This window comes from Dipodomys merriami, unplaced genomic scaffold, assembly GCF_024711535.1.
Source record: "Dipodomys merriami isolate MVZ:Mamm:240054 unplaced genomic scaffold, mDipMer1.0.p SCAF_995, whole genome shotgun sequence".
Classification (NCBI taxonomy): Eukaryota; Metazoa; Chordata; class Mammalia; order Rodentia; family Heteromyidae; genus Dipodomys; species Dipodomys merriami.
This window is the reverse complement of record NW_027206618.1, coordinates 60,127-84,360: the sequence shown is the minus strand read 5'-3', so window position 1 is coordinate 84,360 and position 24,234 is coordinate 60,127. Positions and strand designations below refer to the sequence as shown.

The 24,234-nt window shown below is 50.9% G+C and overlaps 1 protein-coding gene across 2 annotated transcripts; it reads left to right on the top strand.

Moving 5' to 3' along the window:
• Positions 1–293: 293 nt before the first annotated feature.
• Positions 294–14,806, top strand: LOC138822173 (SREBP regulating gene protein). 2 transcript variants are annotated; one of them, XM_070014729.1, is made up of 5 exons: positions 294–455; positions 10,113–10,242; positions 10,637–10,788; positions 11,034–11,147; positions 12,590–14,806. In XM_070014729.1, exons 1-5 carry the CDS (start codon positions 345–347, stop codon positions 12,671–12,673), a joined length of 591 nt encoding a protein of 196 aa, XP_069870830.1. In that variant the 5' UTR covers positions 294–344; the 3' UTR covers positions 12,674–14,806. The 2 variants fall into 2 exon arrangements, with proteins under 2 accessions (XP_069870830.1, XP_069870829.1); XM_070014728.1 differs by having other exon boundaries at positions 10,113–10,269.
• Positions 14,807–24,234: the final 9,428 nt, after the last annotated feature.

The following is a 24,234-nucleotide window of genomic DNA, read 5'->3' as shown; positions in this document are numbered from 1 at the left end:
AGTACTTCCGGCCTCCGGTTGGGTTGAGGTCAGGTTTGCCCTGCCGGAGGCTAGGACCCGGCCACGCTCCGTCCCGCCCCTTTTCTCAAGATTCAACCAATAGGAAGTCGCCTCTTTTGAAGACCCAATCGAGAAGAGGTCTGGAGGTAAGGGGCGGGGGGAAGGGAGTGATGACGCAACCGGAGCGGAGGCGGGGCTGGGGCTGGAGGCGCATCACGTGGGGCGGCGCGCGCCGGCTGCCGGGAGCTGGCGGGGCTGCGCGTCGTCCGTCCGGGCGCGGCGTGGAGGGCTGAGGCGCGGCGCGCGGGAGGCGTGAGGGGCCATGCCGCGGGGTGGGCGCCGGGATGGTGAACCTGGCGGCCATGGTGTGGCGCCGGCTGCTGCGGAAGCGGTGGGTGCTCGCGCTGGTCTTCGGGCTCTCGCTCGTCTACTTCCTCAGCAGCACCTTCAAGCAGGTCAGTGAATGGCCGCCGGGGGGACCCTGCCCGACCCGCCGGGCCCGGGCCTGGAAGGCGTTGCTAGGCCCAGGCACAGCTGGGACTCGAACCCGTGACCCCCGGCCCTCCGGGTGCGCTCATCCTGGTTACTGGCGCGGCTGAGTCTCGGAGCCGCCCGCTGTTTACATTTGGGGGTTGCTCGGGTGCTCACGTCCGCCCGGGCCGCTCGCATCTCCGCTCGCCCCGCCCTGCGGTTCTCCTGCACCTGGACGTTGGCACCCCGAAGTTGGTTCAGAAGCCGAGCGCCGAAACTCCCCGACCCGTTCCGGGGCGCCCCAGAGGAAGCCTTGGTGTTACCGTTGGGCGGATGGCGTTTTCGGAAGTTTTCATCCTCAAGGTCAAGTTTGCAAATACATGAGCCGGGCGCCGGTGGCTCGCTCACACCCGTGATCCTAACTTCTCCGGAGGCTGAGATCGTAGGATCGCGGTTCGAAGTCAGCCCCGGGCAGAAAAGTCCCCGGTGAGACTCTTCCCATCAATAAACCACCAGAAAACCAGAAGTGGAGCTGTGGCGCAAAGTGGTAGAGCGCTAGCCTTGGGCGAATAGAGCTCAGGGACAGTGCCCAGGCCCTGAGTGCAAACCCCATACAGAGAGAGAGAGAGAGAGAGAGAGAGAGAGAGAGAGAGAGGAATGCAAATAAATGAAGCAGATTGTGGGGGACTTTTTGGGAAGGAGACTGGGATTGTGTCCGCCTTAGACAGACGAAGGCCCAGTGTTGATGAGTGAGAGGGGGAGGGAATGTGAACAATCATGTGACATCTGCTCTGAGTCCTGGGCACCACTTCTGGATCATGACATGGGCTGGACCTCCATCCTCTGGCCTCCTCTCTGCCTTCTCTGTGTGACCTCTAGCAGGGTCAATAACCAGCACAAGCTGTTCATTTCCCAATTTGTATCTCAGGCCTAACCTGGCTAGAATGCCTCCGATTCTCCTACTTACTTACTTGCTTTTCTGTTCCTCAAAACTTTTTGAGGGTGAACTTGTGCGATTTGCTTTCTTACCTGTGATGATAAGTGTATTCCTCATGTTGTGCAACCATCACTCTCACCTCAGCAGCTTGGAGATTTCTTCTTCATGCCAGACCTCACCCAGTTCACAGCCACTCCCAGTTCCTTCCCTCCCCCGCCCCGCAGCCAGCCAGCCAGCCAGCCTTCTGATATCTCTTGATGTGTTTGGGTTTCATTCTTGGTCAAAACACAACCCCTGCCTCAGTGCGCCCTCTTTGTGGTGCTGCAGATGGGATGGGACCCAGGGCCTTGTGCAGTCTGGACAAGTGCTCTAGCATTTTCATCCCCAGCGTGTGTGTGTGTGTGTGTGTGTGTGTGTGTGTGTGTGTGTGTGGTTTTCTTTTGTTTTGTTTTTTTGTTGTTTATGTCAGTCCTGAGGCTTGAACTCAGGGCCTGGGCACTGTTGTTGAGCTACTTTTGCTAAGGCTGGCACTCTACCACTTGAGGCACAGCGCCACTTCTGGCTTTTTCTGCTTATGTGGTACTGAGGAATCGAACCCAGGGCTTCATGCATGCTAGGCAAGCACTCTACCTTCCCAGCCCCACTTGAAATTTTTTGAGATAAGGTTTCACTATGTATCTCAGGCTGGCCTGGAACTTAACCATGTAGCGTAGGCTGGTGTTGGGCTCTCCTACCTTTGCCTCCTTGGTGCTGGGATTGCAGGTGAGCACCACGATGCTGGGTGAAAGCAGAGTTCTTGATTCTCCTTTGGCTTGTTCTTTCCTAGTCTGCCCAGTCTAAGTGGCACTATTACTTGTCACTGGACAGTTCAAATCACAGGTATGTAATTCTTTTCTTTGTATCATTCCATTCACAAAACATTGGCTGAGTCTCTGCAGGGTATCCTGCTATCTGTTCATTTCTCCTGCGTGTCTCCTGCTGTCGCCCTGGGCCAGGCCAGTGTCATCTCTTGTCTGGACTGTTGCCATAGCCCAACAGATCTCTGGTTTCCTTTCTTGTCCCACAGCCTGTTTCCTACCTACCAGCAGCATCTGATTAGGAGCATGGTACTGCCCCAGGTATAATTCTTTGAGTTTAGCTTATTGTGTACTCAGATAAAACTCCAGATTGCATTCTGACATCTGTTTGTTTTGGTTTTTTTGTCAGTTTAGTTCAGGCTAACTGACCGTGACTGGTGACTCAGCCATGCTTAGTGACCTGATGCACATTCCTTGCCCATAAACTTGCTTTATAGTAGGAACCACTAACTGAACACATTTCTTGTTTATCTGTCTCCCTCACCCCATTTTTTAATTTTCTTGAAAACAGAAACCTGTGTGTCTTATTCATAGACCCTCCTGGCCCCTGAGTACTGCCAGGACCTTCCCAGGAACCAAAGGAGTGTCTTTTCATGGGCTGACTTTCTCTTTTTCTCCTCAGTCTGCCATGCTCCCGCGAATTTTCCATTCCTGGCTCTGACACTACCAACTCTGCCCTGTGCTACAATCATGTTTTAAGAACTTCAGCACACCACCTTTATGTTATGACTGTCTTTTTCCACTCATGATCCATAACTAATGTTTCTGGGTGATGGTGGTAGAATGATTGGGAGGCCCCTAAAACTGTTGTTAAAATTCTTGCTTTGTAAATTTCTCTGGATCTAATTCCTCTCCAGCAGGAAGCAGTGGTCTGTGACCCTACTGTGTGTATCATTGCTCGTACAGGTCGTTTTCCTCATTAGATGACTGAATTCAATCATGACAGCATTGAAGCAAATGCAGGGCTCTTTTAAAAGTCCTTGAGACTTTATCTCAGTGCAAGAACTGGGTGTGGTGTTACACACCTGTAATCCCAGCTATGGCAGGAAGCAGAAAATAGGTGGACTGTGGTCTAGGAATGCATCTGGGCAAGAAGCAAGTCCCTATCTCAAAAATATTCAGGACAAAAAAAAGTACTGGAGGTGTGATTCAAATGGTAGAATACTTGCCTAAGCAAGCATGAAGCCCTGAGCTTGTACTCTAGTACCACTACCACAAAAGAAGAAGGAGGAGGAGGCGGAGGGAGAGGAGGAAGGAAGGAAGGAAGGAAGGAAGGAGGGAAGGAAGGGAAGGAAGGAAGAAAAGCAAAATTAAATGTGATATTGACTTGAGCAAGAAGAGCACTTGGCGGTTTCAAGCTGACCTGGCAGCTTTTCCAGGGAGTACCACAGAAACCTGAGAGAATAGGCCAGAAACTATAGTTGTTCAGATTTGGCCACATGGAAGATAATTGCCTGGAGACTACTGAAGAGAGCTTGTTGCTTTACAGAAACATCTGACATTACTTGTTGGCAAAGGTAAAATTCAAGCTTTCAAGTGAAAATTAGAATTTTGCAAAAAGTACTTGCTATTCCAAGTGTGTTAACTTTCCAACACACAAAGGCTTTTTCATTAGATCCCTGGTGGTATTAACAAATGTGACTTTTTTTTTGATAATATATAATGAAAAGGTGTCCACATGTGGCTAATTTGCATAAGACCTGTTCACAGTGTAAGACAAATTCGTGGATTTTACTGTAACAGTGCAGGGAAAAGTCAGTGACATGGTTTCAGGTCTACATTCTGAACTGTTTGGTAAGCTTTATTGAGACAATTCATACTTGTATAATTGTATTAACTCACCTGTTGTTTACCACTCATTAGTTTTAAGAAATTCACAGTTGGCTGGCTACCTCCACAGTCAAGCTTTAGATAGAACACTGTGATGGGCTTTCTAACTCTCCCCCTCCCACCCCCCCCAGCACTAAGCAGTTGCACCTGTTGCTGGAGATTTGTGCATTTCAGGTATTGGATATAGAGTGGAGTCATGTATTTGTGGTCTTTAATGACTGATTAGTTTCTTCCAGTTGATTCATGCTTTGAGGATTCAACCAGGCATTGCATAATCAGAACTATTGTTTGTCTGTCTGTTGTGAGGCATGAACTGGGGGCCAGGTGTTGTCCCTGAGCTATTTCACTCAAGGCTAGTGCTCTACCACTTTAAGCCACAGATCCACCTCTGGTTTTCTGGTGGTTAATTGGAGGTAAGAGTCTCGTGGACTTTCCTGCTTGGGCTGGCTTCCAGTTGCCATCAGATCTCAGCCTCATGAGTAGCTAAGATTACAGATGTGAGTCACTGGCACCCACAGATCAGAACTTTTACGTCTGGCCCAGTTGTGAACATCTACCATGTTCTGTGCACTCATCACAATGAATGTTTGGTGGGTTCCAGGTTCTGTGTGCCCACATTTTTGTTCCTCTTGAGTCCATAACTGAGGGTGGACTTGCTAGGTCAGTAGTTAAAGCTCCTTAGCTTTCTGAGGAACTGCGGAACTGTTTTCTCTAGGCTTTCATTGTTTGTAGCGACCGTGTAAGAACTCACACCTGTAGCTTTTGGTGTTCAATGTAGCGAATATCATCCACCACTATGGATGTTACAGTGCCCCCCTACCCAGCCCCATCGCTGCAGGACTGGGGCTTCCGCCCCTGTCTCAACCCAGACAGCAGAGAGGACAGACCGAGTGCAAGGCCACCCACCTTTTCTCACTAAGTTGTTTTTTGAAAGCCATATATATATATTTTTTCACACACACACAAAAAATGTGCTAACAGCTAAAGCCTATAATCCTAGCTATTCAGGAGGCTGAGATCTGAGGGTCCTGGTTCAAAGCCAGCCCAGACAAGAAAGGCCTCCAATTAACCACCAGAAAATCAGAAGTGGCACTGTGGCTCAAAGTGGTAGAGCACTAGCCTTGAGTGACAGAGCTTAGGGACAGCGCCCAGGTCCTGATTTCAAGCCCCACAACCAACCAAAAAAAGGGGGCTAACATAGCAGAAGTTCAGTATCATTTTTCAGTGAATAAATGCTTGATTTAAGGTACTTTTGACAATTTATGTTTTGATTTTTTTTCATAGGGTGAACATCTATAGTCCTAAGTCATCTAAGCGCACATAAGGGTCAGTAGTGTTCAAGCTTAAGAAGGCTGGGCCCAAAGCGTGGCCAGTGCTGACTGAGGGCTCATGCCTGCCCTTGTCTTTGCCAGAGACTATTAGACTTCAGTCTTGGTCATCTGCCACCCCAATTACCCCCAGCTTTGTGCCTTCCCGGCTTGGGTCACCTGCGTGGGAGTTGGGGGTTGGAGCACACCAGTAGGGGGAGGTGTTGTCATTGGTGGAGAAGAGACCATAAGAGCTTGGAAGCTGCCTTAGTTCTGTTTCCTTTAGAGGAGACATGAGTTCATGCTGCAGCTTTTGCCTTGGGAATAGTTGCTTAGCCTCTGCTGCCTGGATTCCTTTTTCTTTGGTTTTCCTGTTAATGAATGCATTAGGGGATAATTGGGATTGTTAGAGGTGGAGCAGCAGAGGTGAGGCTGGTGGGAATGCCTTTGGGGAAAGGGCTGGGCTTGGGGAATGGCGCTGGGTACCTAGGGTGTGGAGGGACACCTGGAGGCCAGGCAGGGTGCTAGATGTTGAATGTTGGAGACAGAGTCTGGAAACAAGCCTGCCCTCTTGCGTGCCTGGGAAGAAGACAATAAAAACAAGGTGATTTCAGATATGATTTATGATACAAACGGAACAACCCAGGATGACGTCACGGAGTGAGACCTCCAGGGTTGAAGAGGGAGAGTCCTGGCTAGCCTCTCCTCTCCTCCTTTAGCCAGTGTCCTCCAGCACTCCCCTGGGGCAGCTCAGGGCTGTTTGCATATCTCCGGAAAGCTTGAAAGTCATTATGTATGTAAATTGGTGCCCACTTAGATCTTGCCTCAAGTGAATTGTTGTAAATCCTGAGAGAGAGTTGCTAATCTGACTTGTTGCTTTATTTTTGCTCTGATTTCCAGGGGAAGCAGTGAATGAGGCCAGGGACTGGTCACCCTGCTAGATTCCTCCAGCCAGCTTTCCTTCTGTGTGTCTTCACATAATTGAGCCATGGTGCCTCTTCCCTGTCACTGAGAGTGCTTTGATTTTCCTACCTAGAATTGCCTAGCATCAGGCCAGAGCCTTTATTGCCTCCATATTTGGGGGGCGGGGGGAGGCAGAGAGGCTGGGGGACTTATAGTACTTTGAGTGGTGGCAGTGTCTGGTGCTTTTCTGCTCACACACCACACAAGGACTTTTATTGCTTTTGAACCTGATAGTGACCCTGGAAAATATACAGCCTGGTTACCAATGCACCTCTATAAATCTAGGTCCTTGGGCAAGCATCATTCCAGTGTCTTCTCACAGAGTTCTGCTCCTTTGTCCCCACTGCCCCTTCCATGTGGGTGCCCCCCAACATCTGCCAGCACTGATTGGTGTGCATGCATCCTGGCTGCAGCTGCTGAGTGCTCTTGACCTGGCCAAGAGAACCGGACCACCTTTGTCTCTGTCCTTAGCACTTTGCAAAAATCCCATGCCGTTGAATGCAGACACTTCACCTGGATGGTAAAAAAGGGAACATTTAGAGGTCCCCTCTGGTGGAGGAATATCCTCAGCTTTCCCTATACTCTGCCAGCCAGGTGGGTACATCAGAGGCACCTAGGCCTTGTGCCCTTGGGGAGGCGCATTTTAACCTCTTTCTGAGAGCCAGCGTACTGTCCTCTGCTGATCTCTGTACCTAGTAGTCTATAGGTATTAATTTATCCACAGTAGCATTCACAGCTCAGCTGAATTCACAGCTCAGCTTGATTCTGCAGTCAGCTGATCCAATCCCAGTGGAGCAGTGAGGAGGCATTTACAGGTAGTTAGGCAGTGGACACCTAAGTGATTTGTCTCCATTTCCCAGATGGTGTATTCAGCGCCTCTCCTGGCGCTGAGGACTGACTGCACATGTTGTTTTTGAATCACTGTCCTATGCCAGCTAGTGCCACTCTGTCTTGAAGAGAGACGGAAAGAGGGCAGAGTAGAAATTAAAGGATGGTTTTGCATTTAGCAAAGAAGGGGTTGTGATAGATTTGTAATCATTGTTACTTAAGTGCTGATAGTAATACAAATGCTAAGTAAAACTTTCGGGAAGTTATCTGGTATTATCTGGCATTTAACTCTTACAAATTGTCTAAGAGAATTTTTAAAAGGCATACATTTAGTTGCAGTCCCACCTACGGTGCGGAAACCTGGGGCCTAATGTTGCTGAGTGGGGTATGCTTATTAAGTCATGTCTGCAGTCCTGAAAACATGAGGATCTAGGTCATGGGAGTGTCAAGAAGGACTGAATGTAAAAACACCTTTAATTTGTGATATAAACATGAGAAGTTAATATGCAAAAGGGTTTGTAGGTAATTTCTGTCTTCAGTGTTGGTAATCATGCTTCTTATTTTAAATAAACTTTGTTGTTGTTGTTTTTTAACACTGGGACTCAAACTTTTTGACACTTTACTCTCATTGGTGCCTACCCCCTGAGCTACATTTCTAACCCCTGTATTTTGGGACAATTATAATTTTACAGAAATGTTACAAGGATGGTAGATTACCTGTAGAGTCTACAGTATAGACCCTTCACTTTGTTTCTCCTATTGATAATAGCAAGCATGGCTTTTTGTTGTTGTTGCATTTATGCTAAATTAAGGATATTTAGGAAATGATTAAAGATAATTTTTTTTTGGTGGGGCTGGGGTTTGAACTCAGGACCTGTGCTTGCCAAGCAGATGTTTTACTGCTGAATCATGCCTCCAGCTCTCTTTTTATGCTGGTTATTATTGAGATAGGGTTTTGCTTCCTACCTGGGCTGCTGTAATCTGTCTATCTTAGGCTTCCCGCCATGGCTAGGATAGCAGGTATGTGTCACCAGGCCCTGCTCTGGTATGAGATGGAGTCTCAGGAGCTTTTTTCTGCCTTTGAACTGTGATACTCTCAGTCTCAAGATTACAGATGTAATCTGCTGGCATGAGGCCTTGGAGATGATTTCAGTAATCATTTGTCACTCTCAGGGTGTAGTCACAGCCTGTCATTTCTTCCTTTTTCAGCTGGGTACATAGATTACTGTAACGGTAGCCGTATATATAGTATGTACACGTCATTCCACACTTGGCTCTCCTGCTTAGCACACTACAGACATCTAGTGGTGTCAGCCCGGCTGTTGATTGAAGTCAGGGACTTGCAGCATCCTGGCCTGCAGGCCTCATCCACAGAGGTTTTGACAAGTGGAGGTGGCCTCCGGAGGCCGTTGGTTTTCAGCCCTGTGTGTAGCTGAGTTTGTTTGTGGTCAGGCCCTGCTCCTCTAGAGGAATGGTATCGGGTGGATCAAGGACTGGCACCACCAGTGGTCTGTGCTGTATCTAGTTATTTCCCTGTCATCAGTGTCCTGGTTTTTTTCCTCCCAGGTAACATTGCCGTGCTGAACATTCCTGGGCATGGTGTAAACCAGGGCTCATGTGGCTTTGCTAGGGCAGAGTGCAGCTCTATTTGTATATTTTAAATATTAATCGCTCTTCCCTGATTACTTTCTTAAACCTCAGGAACTGTAAAGATCATGTCTAATTTTTTTTTTTTTACTATAAAAACATTGTCGTGGCTGGGAAGGTGGCTCAGTGGTAGAGTGCTTGCCTTGCATGCATGAAGCCCCGAGTTTGATTCCTCATCACCACATAAGCAAAAAAAGCCAGAAGTGGCGCTGTGGCTCAAGTGGTAGAGCGCCAGCCTTGAGCTGAAGAGCTGAGGGACAGCGCCCAGGCCCAGAGTTCAGGCCCCTCGACCGACAAAACAACAACAATAAAAACATTGTCTTGGACTTCTTTGGCTTTAAAACAGAAGTTTTTACAAAAGTGACACGGCAGGCCGTTCTCAGTGATGACTGCCTAGAACTCTGTTGGAACGGGGGACGTTTCGCCCGCAGGAAAGCCTTTGGGATGGTGTTGTGTAATTGGGTTGTTTTCCTGGAATAATTGGAAGCAGAGGTGGCTGTCCCATGTGGGGCTTGTTTTCTGACTCCTTTCTGGAAAGGTAGTTTGAGAGCTTGCTGGCCACTTGGCCTGGCTTCCAGGCTGGGAGGGGTAAGGTCTTGCCCAGGGCAGTCCTCCCTGGACCCTTGTGTAGAGGGATTTGTGAGCTGACAGTCCTGTCTCCAAGGAGACCCTGGTGACTGGGCGGGCTCCATGCAGCTCCAGCCATCGTCAGCCCTGCTGCAGTTCCCCATATGCGGGCCACCAGAGCGGCTGGTAGTAACATACGATGGCCCCCTTGTGCCTGATTACCATCCTGCTGACAGCCTCGCAGCAGTTTCCTCTTCCATTTTGCAAGTTCTTAAGTTCAGTGTCATGTTTGTTTTAGAGTGCAGGGGTGGCTGGTCTGGAACTGTGATCCTCCTGATTTCCCCTTCTCAAGTAGCTAGGATTACCAGTGTGAGCCTCTGTGCCTGGCTTCGAATGTTTGAATAGAAAGACATTTTTAAAAGGTCAAAACTTTTTCCTCCAAATGAAAAACAATCTTTTGTACATATTAGCACATGAATACATATTGATAAGTACCACCGGGCCAAGCCTGTCATATCCAGGGGGAGCACAACCCTGTTCTCCTACTTTATTCCACAAGTTTGTGTGTGACTTTGCTCCAGCATTGCTGGTGTCAGGAGAGCACAAGCTTCTGGGTGAATATTGTCTTGCTGTGATTTTGTAGAGACTAGGTGAGGTGGTAAGGAGAGCGGTGTTCACCTCGTCAGCCTTCTCATTGTATTGTAGGAGGAGCGGGCTGTGAGAGATCGGAGCCTCCTCCAGGTTCAAGACCACGAACAGCCCATTCCATGGAAGGTACAGTTTAACCTGGGCAACAGCAGTCGGCCGAGCAATCAGTGCCGGAACTCCATTCAAGGCAAGCACCTCATCACAGATGAGCTGGGTACGTCGGCCCTTCCTCCCAATCTGCTGGTGCAGCACTGTGGGCTGTCGGTGGAGCTTGGGTTTGATCAGGGTTCATCCACAGTGCGGTCCCCTTCCTACCTATCCCCAGCACTTCTCGGGTCTGCCTCTCCATTGCAGGTTCTCTTCCACCACAGAGGGTCAGAGTGAAGACCTGACTGACCCCCAGCTCTGACGATCCCTGCTGGCAATTCACGGGGCTGATTTAGCCCTGCCCCTAAGCCCTGCCCAGCCCCAGACTAATGCCATCCTGACAGGCTTCCTCTCATCCTGTCTCTCGTGTTCTAGCCCTGCGGTATGGCTGCCCTGGGCTGCTGGTTTCATGCCGAGGTTCTGTCTGCTTTCAGGCTACGTCTGTGAGAGGAAGGACCTGCTGGCCAACGGCTGCTGTGACACCAGTGTCCCCAGCACGAAGCAGTACTGCTGCGACGGCTGCCTGGCCAGCGGCTGCTGCGGCGCCTATGAGCACTGTGTCTCGTGCTGCCTGCAGCCCAGCAAGGTGTGATCCCTTGTGCTCCTGCCCCGGGCTCTTCCGTGACACCGTCCTCACTGTAGAACTCAGAAAGGAGCTTTGTAGACAGCAGGCCTCTGCTTCAGGGCCTGGCTGAATGGCCACTGCGTGCTGAGCATGTCCAGAGAATTAACGATGCTCGCCCCCTCACACCCCCCCTTCGGGAGCAGGGATACCCCAGCATGCCTTGTGCTGCCTTAGCCTGGAATTCTTCCTAACTTTTGTTTCCATAGCAACTTCTCCTGGAGCGCTTCCTCAACCGGGCCGCAGTGGCCTTCCAGAACCTCTTCATGGCCGTGGAAGACCATTTTGAATTGTGCTTGGCCAAGTGTAGGACCTCATCCCAGGTAAGAAATGGTGGACGCCATCACTAGCTAGGGAGGCTAGTGGGGGTGGCGGAAGTACCCAGTGGGTGCGGTGTGGACGCAGTGCAGGGGTGAAACCCTGCCGTGCTTTGGTAGAGTGACAGTTCTTTCGCTAGCAGCATGGCGTTTGCTAAGTGTGGGCAGGTGAGGTGTTTATACTGGGTCAGGGCCTAGCCAGCTGCATCTCTCCTGTCTAATGGACATACTGGCCCTCTAACTACAAGTGTAAAATTACCTTTCCAAATCCAAATGGAACCTGGTAGTCTGATTCCTAAGAGGTACTTTCTTCTCGTCTGCCTGGAATCTGATGGAGGCTTTCCAGCAGCTGTGCTTACAATAAGCAGTGATTTGTAGTGGGACAGAGTTGTGGTTTACTTTAGGATCCAGAGGGTTGTACGTTGTAGGGGTTGCGTTCACTACGCTGCACCTGGCACCAAGAGCGCCTGCCTGAGTCTTTCTGGCATATCCAGGGTTTTTCTGGCCTTGTCTGAGATACACCATTCCTTTGTCATTCCTTGGAGAGCCTGTGTTCGCTGCTTTGTCTCGAGGTTGCCGTGAGCACCCAGGTTCCTTGAGGACGTGTTTCAGGGGTGCAGTAGATAGCTGAGAGCATCGAGAAGCTCCTAATGGTCTCAGTCGTCTGAGGAACTTCCTGCCTGGTGCGCTTCAGAGGAAGCGTGGGGAAGGCTGGCGCCGCACTCGCTCACACGCTGTCCGCCCCCGACAAGTGCCAGAAAAGGCTGACAGCACCCAGGACTTCTTTGAGGTCTTAAGCAGAGCTACTCTCCTTTTCAACTTTGTCTTTTTATTGTGAATGGAGAGTTCCCAATTGCCATTCCGTACCCAAGGAGAAGATTTGGCTGTGTTAATACTTGCACTTCAATTACTTGGCATTAGTTCTAGGCCACTTAATGACCCCTCACTAGCCAAAAAGTCAAGTTGCTTGTCTGAAAACAAGATGCTGGAAAATTTGCCCATTTTAGTGTCTCCTGATGCTGACCTTGAGGTCTGTATGAACATCCTGGAAGGGATCTGAAGTGTATCTCTGTAGTCCCTGAAGGACTCCTTCCCAGGAACTGAATATGTCTGAAACTCTCGGCCAAGTGCAAACACCCATTGGATCTTAGTCTATTTTGGATAATTTGAGAAGAAGTAGTTGTCTTGAGCTGCCTAGGTGACTTCCAGGCAGTTAGAAAGCTTTTTGACGGACGGAGGAAGCGGCACCCACGGGAGCTAGAAGGCCATGTTCATGCTCCTAGTTGGCATTCTCTGTGGAGCATCATCCCTCTTTTTCTAGAAAGTTCCTGGGCAGTTGCAGGCACATTTGGAGGTGGAGTGGAATGGGCAGCCTCCTGCAGGGAGTGTGGTGGGGACCTGGCTGCCCTGCCCTCGCTCACCATGCGCCTGTCTTCCTTTGCCAACAGAGCGTGCAGCATGAGAACACGTACCGGGACCCCATAGCCAAGTACTGCTACGGAGAGAGCCCGCCCGAGCTCTTCCCTGCCTGATGGGCTGTGGGCACACGGAGCCTGCTGCAGAATTCACGCCTGGAGTCAGACTTCCCAGCCCAGGCCCGTCCACTGCCCGAGGACACAGTGGACGGTAGCACGAGGGTCGTGTCCTGTGGCGTCCTGTGGCTGAGCTCAGCGCCTGGCTAGGCCAGATGTTGGAGCTCTTCTGTGAAGCAGTGGGAGCCTGCAGTGGTGCCCATCGGGGAAGGAGCGCCAGCTGGCCTGGGATCCCGCCGCCCTTGACACCTGCGGGGGCCTGTGACCATCCTCGGGGCCGGCTCACTCGGGCCACCACTGTACAGTTATTTATTGGACGTCTTTGGAGTTGTGGGGGAAATACAGTGTTTGTGTAGGGAATGCCTCGTTCTAGCTCAGTGTACTGCAGGGGTCGTGTAACCACTTTTCTTGTATTCTGTTGTTGCATGAGTGAAGTCCATTCCCCTCCGACCCTGTGAAAGGCTTGCTCCAAGAGTGTGGGTCTTCTCTTGTGGTAGTTCTTTTTGGTGGTATTTTAACATTTTGAGTCAGCCTTGAGCACAATCCCATAACCATATCCCAGCACCTGCATTTATCCAGACCTCAGGGTGCTGTTCCATTTGGAATCCTGGCAGAATGACCTGCAGTCCTCCCCGCCTCTGAAGACTACAGTGCTTTGCTTGGTGTCTGTGGCCGGGCTTATGTACTTGGGATGAGACACCACATCTCCAGGGTCCCCATCTTCCTTGGCTGCCCTGGTGCACATGGCCTGCCCCCTGCTCCTGCCATGGTCCGTGGGAACCATTGCCTGGCGTGGGGCATCCAGTGACTTATCTTCTGTGCTGCCTGCCTCCTGGGGCAGTACCCTGAAAGGCTTGTGCAGGCATTATGTCTCCCCTGCATAGTGTGTGACCTCCAGGATCCCCACTGAGGGATATGAGGGAACCCAGACAAGGGCTTCCTCTGGGACTTGGGTCGCAGCCCAGGTCCACTCTCTCCTCCCTGGAAGCATGGATGGAAGAGGGAAACGCTATACACATAGTCAAATCAGTTCCACAGCCCAAACGTCCTCCCATTGGGCCATGAAATAAGGGTTTTTGTACTTGATTCGGGCATGGGCGCCATTTGGGGAATTGCCCACATCCTGGGCTACACCAGCAAGCCACCTCTAGCACCTGGCCCGGCCTCCCTGGTGTGCCGACCCAGGATTCCTCACTGCCTTCCACTTCCTGGATGGTGTCCAGAATCTAGAGCCTTTCATTGTGCTGTGTGACCCATGCTGGCAGTTTAGGGAAAGGTCCTGGAACGACTGGACACACCTTTGGGTACATTAGATGTGGCATGTTGGAAGGGTGACCCCAGTGGTCCTCTCAAACATGGCCTCCATTTGTGAGTGTCATACATGATGCTGTGGCACGAGCTGTAAGCATGCAGAGCAGGGAAGGGGCCTGAGACAGGTGTGAGGAAGGCGAGCTGACCCCAAACCACACGTAGGCCACTTTCCCTTCCCCTCAGACCTTTTCTGGACAGCAGCTTGTATGCATACGTGACAATTCGGCCCCCACCTGGTGTCACCAGTATAGCACTGTCATGGAATCCTCCAGGCCATTGTTTCCTGAACTTGTGGTTTTTCTATAGGCAACATGTGACGTGCTTTCGTGTGTGTGTGTGTGTGTGTGTGTGTGTGTGTGTGTGTGTGTGTGTGTTGTGTGTCAGGCTTCCCTGGGCCATTTTCACTAATCCAACGTATGTGAGCAGAGCACCAGTTCCACCATTCCTGTGTTGATTGTTTTTAAACTCTTTCCTAACGTTTCAGTGTTGAAATTTGTATTTATGTCTATGTTATTGTTAACGTTGTTACTTTCCTAGTACTGGGGGTTGAATCCAGGGCCACATGAGCCATGCCCCCCAGATTTTTATAATCTTTTAATCATAATATTCCTCCTGTGTATCAAACCAATTTACGTTTTGCACCTTGTCTGTAAGTCTGTCCACAAGTTGAGCAATAATACACAAGTGCTCTTCATTTCTATTTGATTATTTTTTGCATGTTTTGGTTGGCTAATTACCAGTTTCCTATGGTGAGTCACTTCATGATGTGGCCTGTCTTTTTCTCCCTTTCCTAAGGGTTAGTAAAGAGCATTTTTATATGAACGAAGCCTTAGATCCTTGACTTTTCAATCCTGACATTATGGAGTAGCTTGTATTTTCTCAAACTCTTCCAAAAATGTCTGGAGACATTCTTGTCACAGCTAGAGGGGGGAAGAGTTACTGGCACCCCACAGATGGAGAACAAGAGGCTACCCCCCTCCACTGTGCCCAGGACACTCCACACCCCAGGGAGTGCTAGCCTCAGCCCTAAGAGAGTAGCTGGAGTCTGGGTTCTTGTCTGTCCCCAAGGCTGAAATGAGAGCTCGGGTTCTGACTGCTGACTTCATTACTGCCTGGCCCGGCGTTCTGCGCTGAAGAGCCGCTGATTAAATTCCCCGCAATCCCCACAGGACTCATGTCTCTCACAGGTCTGTGCAGCTCAGTGCTGCCTGGAGGCTGAGCTCCCTGCCACAGAGTGCTTCCTCGCTGCGCTCCTGACCCCACCTGTCTTCAGCATGCGGCCCAGACATAGCCCCTGCCTTCCTCCTTGACCCTCGGGACTTCCAGCAAAAGGAGTGGCGTGGGATGGTGGGGGGGAAGTGGGGCGGGGAGTTGGGAAAACAGATGGGGCCACCGCTGCGGGGGTCCGTTCAGCAAACTGGTCATTCTACGAAGAAAGGTATCGGTGAAAGCTAAGGAAAACAAGTTTAAGTTCAAGTTTCATCAGATCGTGAGCTTTCTCCCTAATGGTGGCTCTTCCATCCTAACGGTGCGTGGATTTCCAGGCAGGTTCTTCTAGCTGTGGTTTATGCCTAGTTTATCAGAGTGACCACAGCTTTGGGGAGTCAGCTTTGCCCTGAGTCATGTGTCTGCAACTTTGCTTGGCCATCTGTTTTCAGGACATGAAGGAGAGCGAGTGGCTGAGTGAGTAGGCTGGGACCCCGCACGCTTCTCAGCCAAACCCCAGCAGTTCTTCACAACTTGATTTGTCTCTGCTATTAGAGTTGGACAACTGCATTGTCTGCAGACCCAAAGTAGAGCTGTTCATACTGCAGCAAAACAACAGCTCTCCAGGTAAACAACCGGCGAAGCAGTTGTGCAGACAACACTAGCTCAGTCATGCTGTTTGTCAGGGCTGCTCCTGTGCCGCCCAAGAGATCAAACATCACTGGTAGAATGTATCCTTGCTAAGTGAGTGCTTTAGAGTTTCAACGGAAATAACGGCTTCAGCCCATTGGAGTTTTAAAAGAACTCATTAACTTCTAATGCAGTGTTGAATATAAACTTCTGATCAGAGTACATACAAGTAATCCTGAAATTAAAAAGGGAGTTGCTGAGTGAAAAAATACTATTGTCAATAATTTAAGGTTCTAGACCATACTGACCACATCTGACTTTTACAAAGGGGAAGTGTGTGTGCATACATGCATGTGTATGTACATGTGTGCCCATGTGTGTGTCGTCCTGTGTGGATAATTAGCTTCATTAGTAAATGTCAAAATAGAAAATTGCCTAAAAACTTGCGGAGTGGATCTTTGGCTAGTTGATGCAGGTGTGGATAGAAACGTGTGGTAAGGTTCCCTCTGTGGTCTGGGTGTGCCCCGGGTGTTTTGGTGAAGTGTGTGCGTGCATTCATGTGTATATGTGTGTACGCATACATGTGTGTAGGGAATCGTGCAACCATGATGTTTCTATGTATAGCATCCCAGTTTTATTGGCAGGCTCAGGCATTAATGACCTCGAAGGAACTAACTTTTGGACTTTGCTTTTTCTCATTTTTCCATGGAGGGTGATTTCTAAGAAATCATTCAGATCCAAAATTCTTTCTCAAGTAACCAGCACTGATGAAAGCAAGATGAGCCCGTGTCCCAGCCGCCATCTTCATGGCGCATGGAGACCGGCTACCTTGAGCCCATTTCCTCCCATCAGGCCTTCTCTTCCCCCCCCACCCCCACCCCCGTTGGCAACTTTGACTGGGCCGATCATTTTCTGTGGGTTCTTCCTTAGATTTTTTTCCATAGGCCTTGTGGCTCCCTATGCCCGGGACCAGCTTCTTCCGTTGCTGCCCTGTACCTGTGAAGCTGTGCTCTGTCATAGAAGGAGCTGTTTTGTGGGGAGAAGTGTTCTTACTCACCAGAAACATTAAATTGGGCCCAGTTCAATCCCTGCCCTCTGATTAAAGTTCCCGTAAAAAGTGATGCTGGTATTTTGTAACTGAGTATTTTGTATCTATAAGTTAAATAAATGGATCCTGCTGGGGAATTGGCCTAATCCAATTTTAGCTAATTCATTCCCAGGCAGGAAGTGCACACCCTGTTTCTGTATCCTGCCTTGGAAACGGACTCTGTAGAGGTTAAAGCCCTGTGCACTTGCACATTGCACGGGGTTTTGCCTTCACAGTAATGCCTCCTTTTTCCTGCTCTGATTTTTACACAGTGGGGAGGAATTCTAGGCATTTATGTGGCTAGAGCTCTCAGAACCTGACAAGCCTCAAGGGGATCGGGGAAACCCTACCCCTAAGTGCATCTCCTAAGTGTGTTGTTTATTCTATCACTACATGCTATCATCAAAATAAAAAGATCAGGGAGGCTCATGGATACACAGCACTGTGAAAGATGATTGGAGTCCAGCACGGCCCTGCCTGCTCCAGTGTTTGGTCCACATAGTGCTTTTTGCTTTCATTTTTTAAATTTTAGATTTTTGTCATTTATGGTGCTTGAACTCAGGGCTTGGGTGCTGCCTATGAGCTTTTGTGCTCAAGGCTAGCACTCTACCACTTGGAGTCACAACTACACTTCTGGTTTTCTGGTGGTTAACTGGAGATAAGCATCTTATGGGCTTTTCTGCTGGGGCTGGCTTCGAACCGTGGTCTTCAGATCTCAGCTAGAATTATAGGTGTGAGTCAGTGTCACTCAGCAGGACGTCTGTTTGTAAAGGTGTTCTGGGCATCGTCTGGCAGGTGCTGTTTGGAGCTGGGTGCTGCACAGGAGCCCCCATCCATGTGGGGCTCAATTTCCCCTGAGACGTATGTCTCTGCAGCCCTTTAAGATGAGCCCCTCAGCCTTGTCCCTGATATCTGGACCTGCGTGGCTTTGCCCACAGCCTGCTCGGTGCGAGAGATAAATAGCCTTGCAACAGCATTGCAGTTGGCCAGGCTAATTTATTTGACACAAATAAGCTCATTGACCTGATTTAGCACCAGGAAGAACTGCAGAGCGAGTCAGATGCGATCCTCAAGCCCTTCTTTCTCAGCAACTCCTGCGAGCTGGAAGGATGGCAGCAGAGAGGACTTGTGGGTGCTGATTCCGGGGAAGAGGGAGAGAGAGGACGAGGGAGGGAGGCCGCGCTGGAGCCACACGCAGGCAGTTGCTCTCTCTACCGCTTGGTGGCACCAGCTCCCCACCTTTCCGTCTTCAGCCTGGGCCTGTCCGAAAACAATGGGACTGTTTTGTAGCTAGAAGCCGTGAGATGATGACAGACCAGGTCGTGGCACCCTGAGGGCAGGGATTCAGGAAAGGGGTTCTCCCGAGATGCAGGTGGGTCTGCTGCCGCCACCAGGCCACCCCTTTCTCTTCCTCTGCCATCTACCAAGACAAAACATGGGCAAGGCCTGCTGGCCTTCTTCACTCTGACAAAGGGTGCTTCCCTGACACTGCGCTCTATATGTGGAGCTGCCCGTGCAGTCAGAGGAATTGTGAACGGCTGCTCAGTGCCACGACATTAGTGGGAGCCACGTGAGAACTCCAGCCTGAATGGCATCATAGCGCTAAGGTGTAGCTGGCCCCAGGGGCAGAGAAAACAGCTAACTGCCTCATGCCTGAGGCTGTCAGTCATCTAGAACATTCTTATGGGGAAGCAAACTCAGAGCATAAGTGTTTCGCCCATCTCATACGGCCCTTTTTGGTCAAACCTCGGCGGTGATTGGAAGGCAGGTTCCTTGCTCCCGAACATGGTCACGTGTGTCTACAGCGTAGGAAGTTCCAGTGAGGCTAAACGAGCATCCTCATTGGAGGATGGCTGACTTGGCCTTCACCCTGAAGTTTGTTTGGCTCTGGGTTCAAGTCATCCTTGATTTAAGCAAGGCAATGGCAACCGAGCTAAGTACTGTGGTCCTTGGTCCTCAGTCCTCAGTCCTCCAAGGTGCTGAGCTCCCAGGTGATCTGTGGGTCCTGAGGCCAGCAAGGCAGGGAGAGCTGCTGGACTGGGGTCTGTGTGTAACGGTATGAACAGGACACATGCAGGCCCCTACGGTTCTGGAAGTGCTGGTCTAAAGCAGAGGTGGAGGAGGCCCAACCCCCTCCAGCAACTCTCCAGCCACCTGCTTGGGTGCTGGTCGGGGGTGGCAGGTGGTTTCTGGGGCGCCGCTGCATCTCACCATGTCAGTATGCTGAGGTTGACGGACACTGGGTGGTGCTTTGCGACCCCCTGGAGGGGTGGCACTGATGTGTGGCTCTGGTCACTCATTGGACAGGTGTTATTTAGCACTGAATGTGTGCCTAGCTCAGAGCTAGACGCTGGAAGCAAGGTCTGCAGCTTCATATTGAGTTGATCCCAAGATTCTGGTTTCGAGAACTGCTTGAAAGGCCCTAGATGCCAGTGCCGACACAGCCCTCTTAGGATCTACCTCGCCAGATCTCTGCACTGGATCTCTGTGCCGGCTCTCCACCGTGCTGTTTCTCTAGACAGTCTTCTGTTTAGCAACAGAGAAATCATTCATTTCTTCCTTTCCCATGTGCAGAATTGCCGTGGTAGGGTTTGAGGAACCTCCTATCAAATTGGGTCAATTAAGTAGAAACAAGAGGCAGATTCTCAGTCATTAGACAGCAGCACAGTTGATACAAGTTAGCTTCTTGGCAGCAAGGGTGAAAAGCGAAATAATCCTTTATGATGACAAGAAGCACTAAAGGGATTATCCTACTGTCTCCTCAAAGGCTGCAAGAGTCATTCCCATGTGGGCTTTGGGCAGAGGAGACTGCTTAGCATTCTTTGATGACATTTGTATTTTTTCCAATTACAAAATAATTATAGAAAATTAGAGCAAAATAATACAGAGAAGAAAAATGTTTCCATCATCCTTGGGGGTGTGGGGACATCCACTCTACACACACACACACACACACACACACACACACACATACACACATCCACTCTATACACACACACACACACACACACAGCTCCTGAGTGGGGCTTTGGCATATGATCTAGAGCTCACCAAGCACAGGAAGGAGGAGGCACACAGGCCAGCCTTGGAGTTGGTGACTGGGGCCACTGTCATGTCACACTGCAACTGTGGGGACCCCACATTTGAAAACTATGCAGGAGCCTGAGTTCCCTGTGATGTGGAGAATGTGAAGGTGCCATGGAACTGAGACCCAGTCCTGCATTTTCTCTTCCACCCGGTGGCCTCTCAGACCACATGCACCAGACAGTGTTATACATGGAAGGGCTTGAAATTGTGCAACCTCTGCTCTTTCTCAGGCTTGCAGTTCCCCAAGTCATGGCTGGGAACTGCCTATGAGCTCTGCCAATCAGACAGGTGCAGGGAGAGCTTAGTCTAGTGCAGAAGCCAGCAATTTTTTTTTCTGTATTTACAAGTCTCTACTTGAGAGCTGAGAGACGCTGTAATAAGCAAATGTGCCTGGTTGTGTATCAATAAAACTTTATTTACAAAGACAAGCTGAGGGCCAGGTGTAGTTGCCATCTTCAGATCAGAGTTACTCAACCACTGGCTTAATGGATCAGCATGAATATTCAGATGTCTTTCCTCATTGTCCCTTGTCTTAGATCCTAAGTGCTATGGGATCTTTTCCCACGTTCTTCCTGGCAGGTTTCTAAACGCCATGAGGAGTCGCTTCTGGAGAGGACCTTGACCACGAGGAAACAGCAGGAACTTAGACTTCCAACCTCCAGCAGGTGCCCAGAAATGACAGTTCCACTGTCTTCCCACTGCCCCCCAGTGAAAAGCTGGGTGTTTTAATTAGCTAATGTTGGCAAATTGCTTTGTAGAAAATCATGAAATGTTTCATGTTCCATGTGCCAAGAGTCCTAATTAGCTTTCCTCAAAGACACCAGTGGAAGTGTGATGTTCTGTTGCTTGAGGCCAAACCTGCAAGAATAACCTGGAGATAAAAAACAAAAACAACACAAAACAGGTTTCTCAATGCTTGATAAGAAATGTACTCGTTATCTTGCCCATGTAATTGTAATCCCTCTGTACAGTATGTTCACAAAAAACCAAACCAAACCAAACAAAAAAACAGGTTTCTAAGCAAACACCACCCAATAACCAGACATGGCAGGGACACCTCCTTTTCTTCCTTCTGCCCATCCCAGTCCCTGGCACCTGGGAAGATGAACCCACCAATGGACCCCGTGGATGTTTTGGCATGTATGTGCACCTGGCAGTGACCAGGCAGGAAACAAATTAACCCATGTATTTGTCATCACCGGCCCTGCCATCTGGATGTTCAGCCGGGACGCAGGTGGCCCTGATCGAGGGTGCTGAGAGGAGGGTTCAAAGTCACTTTGTCAGCCCACAGGGCTAGCCCACAGGTAGCCAGTGGTGGAGGTGGGGGCATGGTTTGTTCTCCAACACCTGTTCCACGTGACAGTAGCAGCCAATCCACATTACCCTCAGGAGCTAGTGAGATGTGCCCGTGACAGACACTGCCCTTGGGGGCTTGGCCCTCAGACAGAGTTCCCGGACAAGCTGGCAGGGCAGGGCAGAGTGGGAGAGGAGCGGCAGGGGCTGGACATCAGTGGGTCCTTGTGGTTGGGGCAGCCTCCGGGGCCACCACTCGGTGTCAGCACCAGCCTTTGGCTGTGGCTGCAGTATCGCCCGTATCTCCAGGTGATCCTAGTGGAGACTCATCAGGTAAGAAGTGAGGTGACATGCCTGGCAGAGACACCCTGAGGAGAGTTGTCTCCGAAGGTCCCTGTGGACACCCCTCTGTCCCACACCCCCAGGTCAGCCTTCCCCGAACCCCAGAGGCAGGAAGCCCATGTTCAGAATCAGACCACGTCTTCTCCGGCTCCTGGACCCTGTCCAGCCCTGCCAGTTGACTGGACAAAGCTAGCAGCCATGGGCCCGAGGGACCCTTCGAAGGCTTAGTGAAAACCAGGAACTTCCCTGCTGGGACTTGAGGCGCAGGGCCTGAAGCCCCTTTTCCTTGCCTGTGCCCCCCACGCCCCAGTCTACCTGCTGCAGGATCCCTCCACTCCCACCACAGACATCTTCCCTCCCCAGGTGTCTTCCCCTGGGCTGCGAGAGGCATCCTCTCCCCGATCCTTCCCATCTCCCTGGGCCCGTGGCTCAGGCTGACAAGCAGAGCACCCAGCTCCCCCTCTTCCATCACTCCAATCGGCCAGCTTCCTCATTTGCCTTTTCTAAAAGCGAGGCTTAGACCCGTGCCCCGTTTTCAGGACACAGAGTAGAGCTTGGTATGTTGTAGGCGCTCAGTCATCAAATGCAGGGACTTGCTTCGTTCCCTCGTGGGGAGATGAGGGCGTGGGTTTGGGCAGGCCTGGCCAGCCGATTGCCGCTTTTAGGCATCTAGATTCTGTGCCTTCAACCTCTGTGGATTCTTACACACACACACACACAGACATCTGGAGAAGCCAGAAGCTTGGGGTATACCCCAAAGGGCAGCTTCTGGTCAAGGGCTTCTTGGGAAGCTCTGGGGCAGAGCCCTGGGTGCTGATGTTGTGTGGTGTGTGCAGATGAGTATGGATTGTGTGTGTGTGTGTGTGTGTGTGTGTGTGTGTGTGTGTGTGTGTGTGTGTGATACCTGTGTGTTCTCTACACTACTGGGGGGTCCAACCCAGAGCCTCTTGCAAGTTAAGCATGGGTTCTCCCACTGAGCTGGACCACAAGTCCCCCCCAGCTCACAGACTTGGGGCCAATGACTTAACTTCTGTCCAACTCCACTTGTGCATCTGTCCAGCTGGCCAGTGAAGACTCAGCCGGCCAGGCCAGCGCCCCTCCCAGCTCATGACTGTGAGCTGTCCCAGGGGGCTTGTAGGGGCTCAGCCCTGGCCACAGTTCACCCCCCTGTCCCTCTGCCTTGTGCCTGCTGCCCCTTCCTTGTCAGGTGTCCCCAGCCTGCCGCCGCCGCCCGGGCTCGGTCCCCTGCCCTCTGCTCCCAGCAGGCGGAGCTCATCACAGTGATTGCCACAGTGATTGTTCCACACCCGGCACCTCATTACTGAAATAAAGTTAACGTTAATGGGAGTCCTGCAGCTAATCCCTCTGCTCACCTCTCCTGAAGATGCATTCCGGTGATTAGGGAAGAGACACATGCATATATTCATTTAAAATCTCTGCCCTCCTCCCAGCCCTCCTCCCCCTTCTAGAAATGGGTGTGTGGGGGGGGGTTGTCACTTGAGGTGCTGAGACGGTTTGTACTCCAGGCTGGATGGCCTGGGGGAGGGGTGACACGGCCCCCCTCTTCCTTTGTGAGAGGTTCCAGGAAAATCAGAATGGAAGGTGTGGAGTAGGACAGACTGGGGGAGGGGGGGTCCTGGTGACCCTGCCACCCACTACAGAGCAATGCTGGGTGAGCCTTTCTGGCCCTCAGTTTCCCTTTCTGTGAGGGGCACCCCGCTAAGTGATTCCTGATACACGATCACTCATAAGACCTTCAGGTCCCAGGGGAATTGGCAGGCAAATACTCCATCCCCACCGCCCCTCCCCCCCCAGGACCCAGCCCCCTGCCCCCAGGTAACCCGCACAGCACCCTGGGAGCCTTTCCTCTAAGATGAGTCAAAGTGAGATGGTGGGTGGGGGAGTTGAGGGGGGGAGGGAAGGAAGGACAGGGGGGAGGGGTAACGGGCCAGAAAGGCTTGGCACAGTGTCCTCGAACTGCCAAAACCCAAGGTGAAGGCCCCCAGAGAACTCTAAGCCGGTTTCTGTTAAACAGAGCAGTCGCATGCATATTATAATCACTCCTCTCCAGAGCCCGTGAAGCAGCTGTTCTTACAAAGAGGGACAATAGCCCAGCCCCACCCCTCACCGAGCCGGGCCCCCCCTCCCGGCCCCCTCCGCCCCCCCCCTCCCGTCTCGGGCTGCCAGGCCTTTGATCAGTTTTCACTTAGGATCGGGAGGGCATGTTACAAAGTGCTTTGGGCATGCTGCCAACCGGCACCTCACCCAAACGTGACAACAGGCAGACGTGTCAGCGTAGGGAGGGTGACAGGGCTTGCAGGACGCCTTTTAAAAAAATAATTATATTTGAATTTGAAAAGCAAATCTTCATATATGTGAGGAGATTCATTGATATGGAAAACTATGCTGATTTCTCCTACCCTTTTAATATTTGATGGCACACACAGCGCCCTTCACAGCTGGGGTGAGCCTGCTGGGATTTCTGGGGACTCCTAGACTCCTGGGCTAAGAAAAACCCACCAGGACTGGGTCCTGTGGTTACATCTCTTCCTGCCCCTCAGCCACGAGTGTTCCTGCTAAGTGGACGAGAATTCAGTAGGGTGAG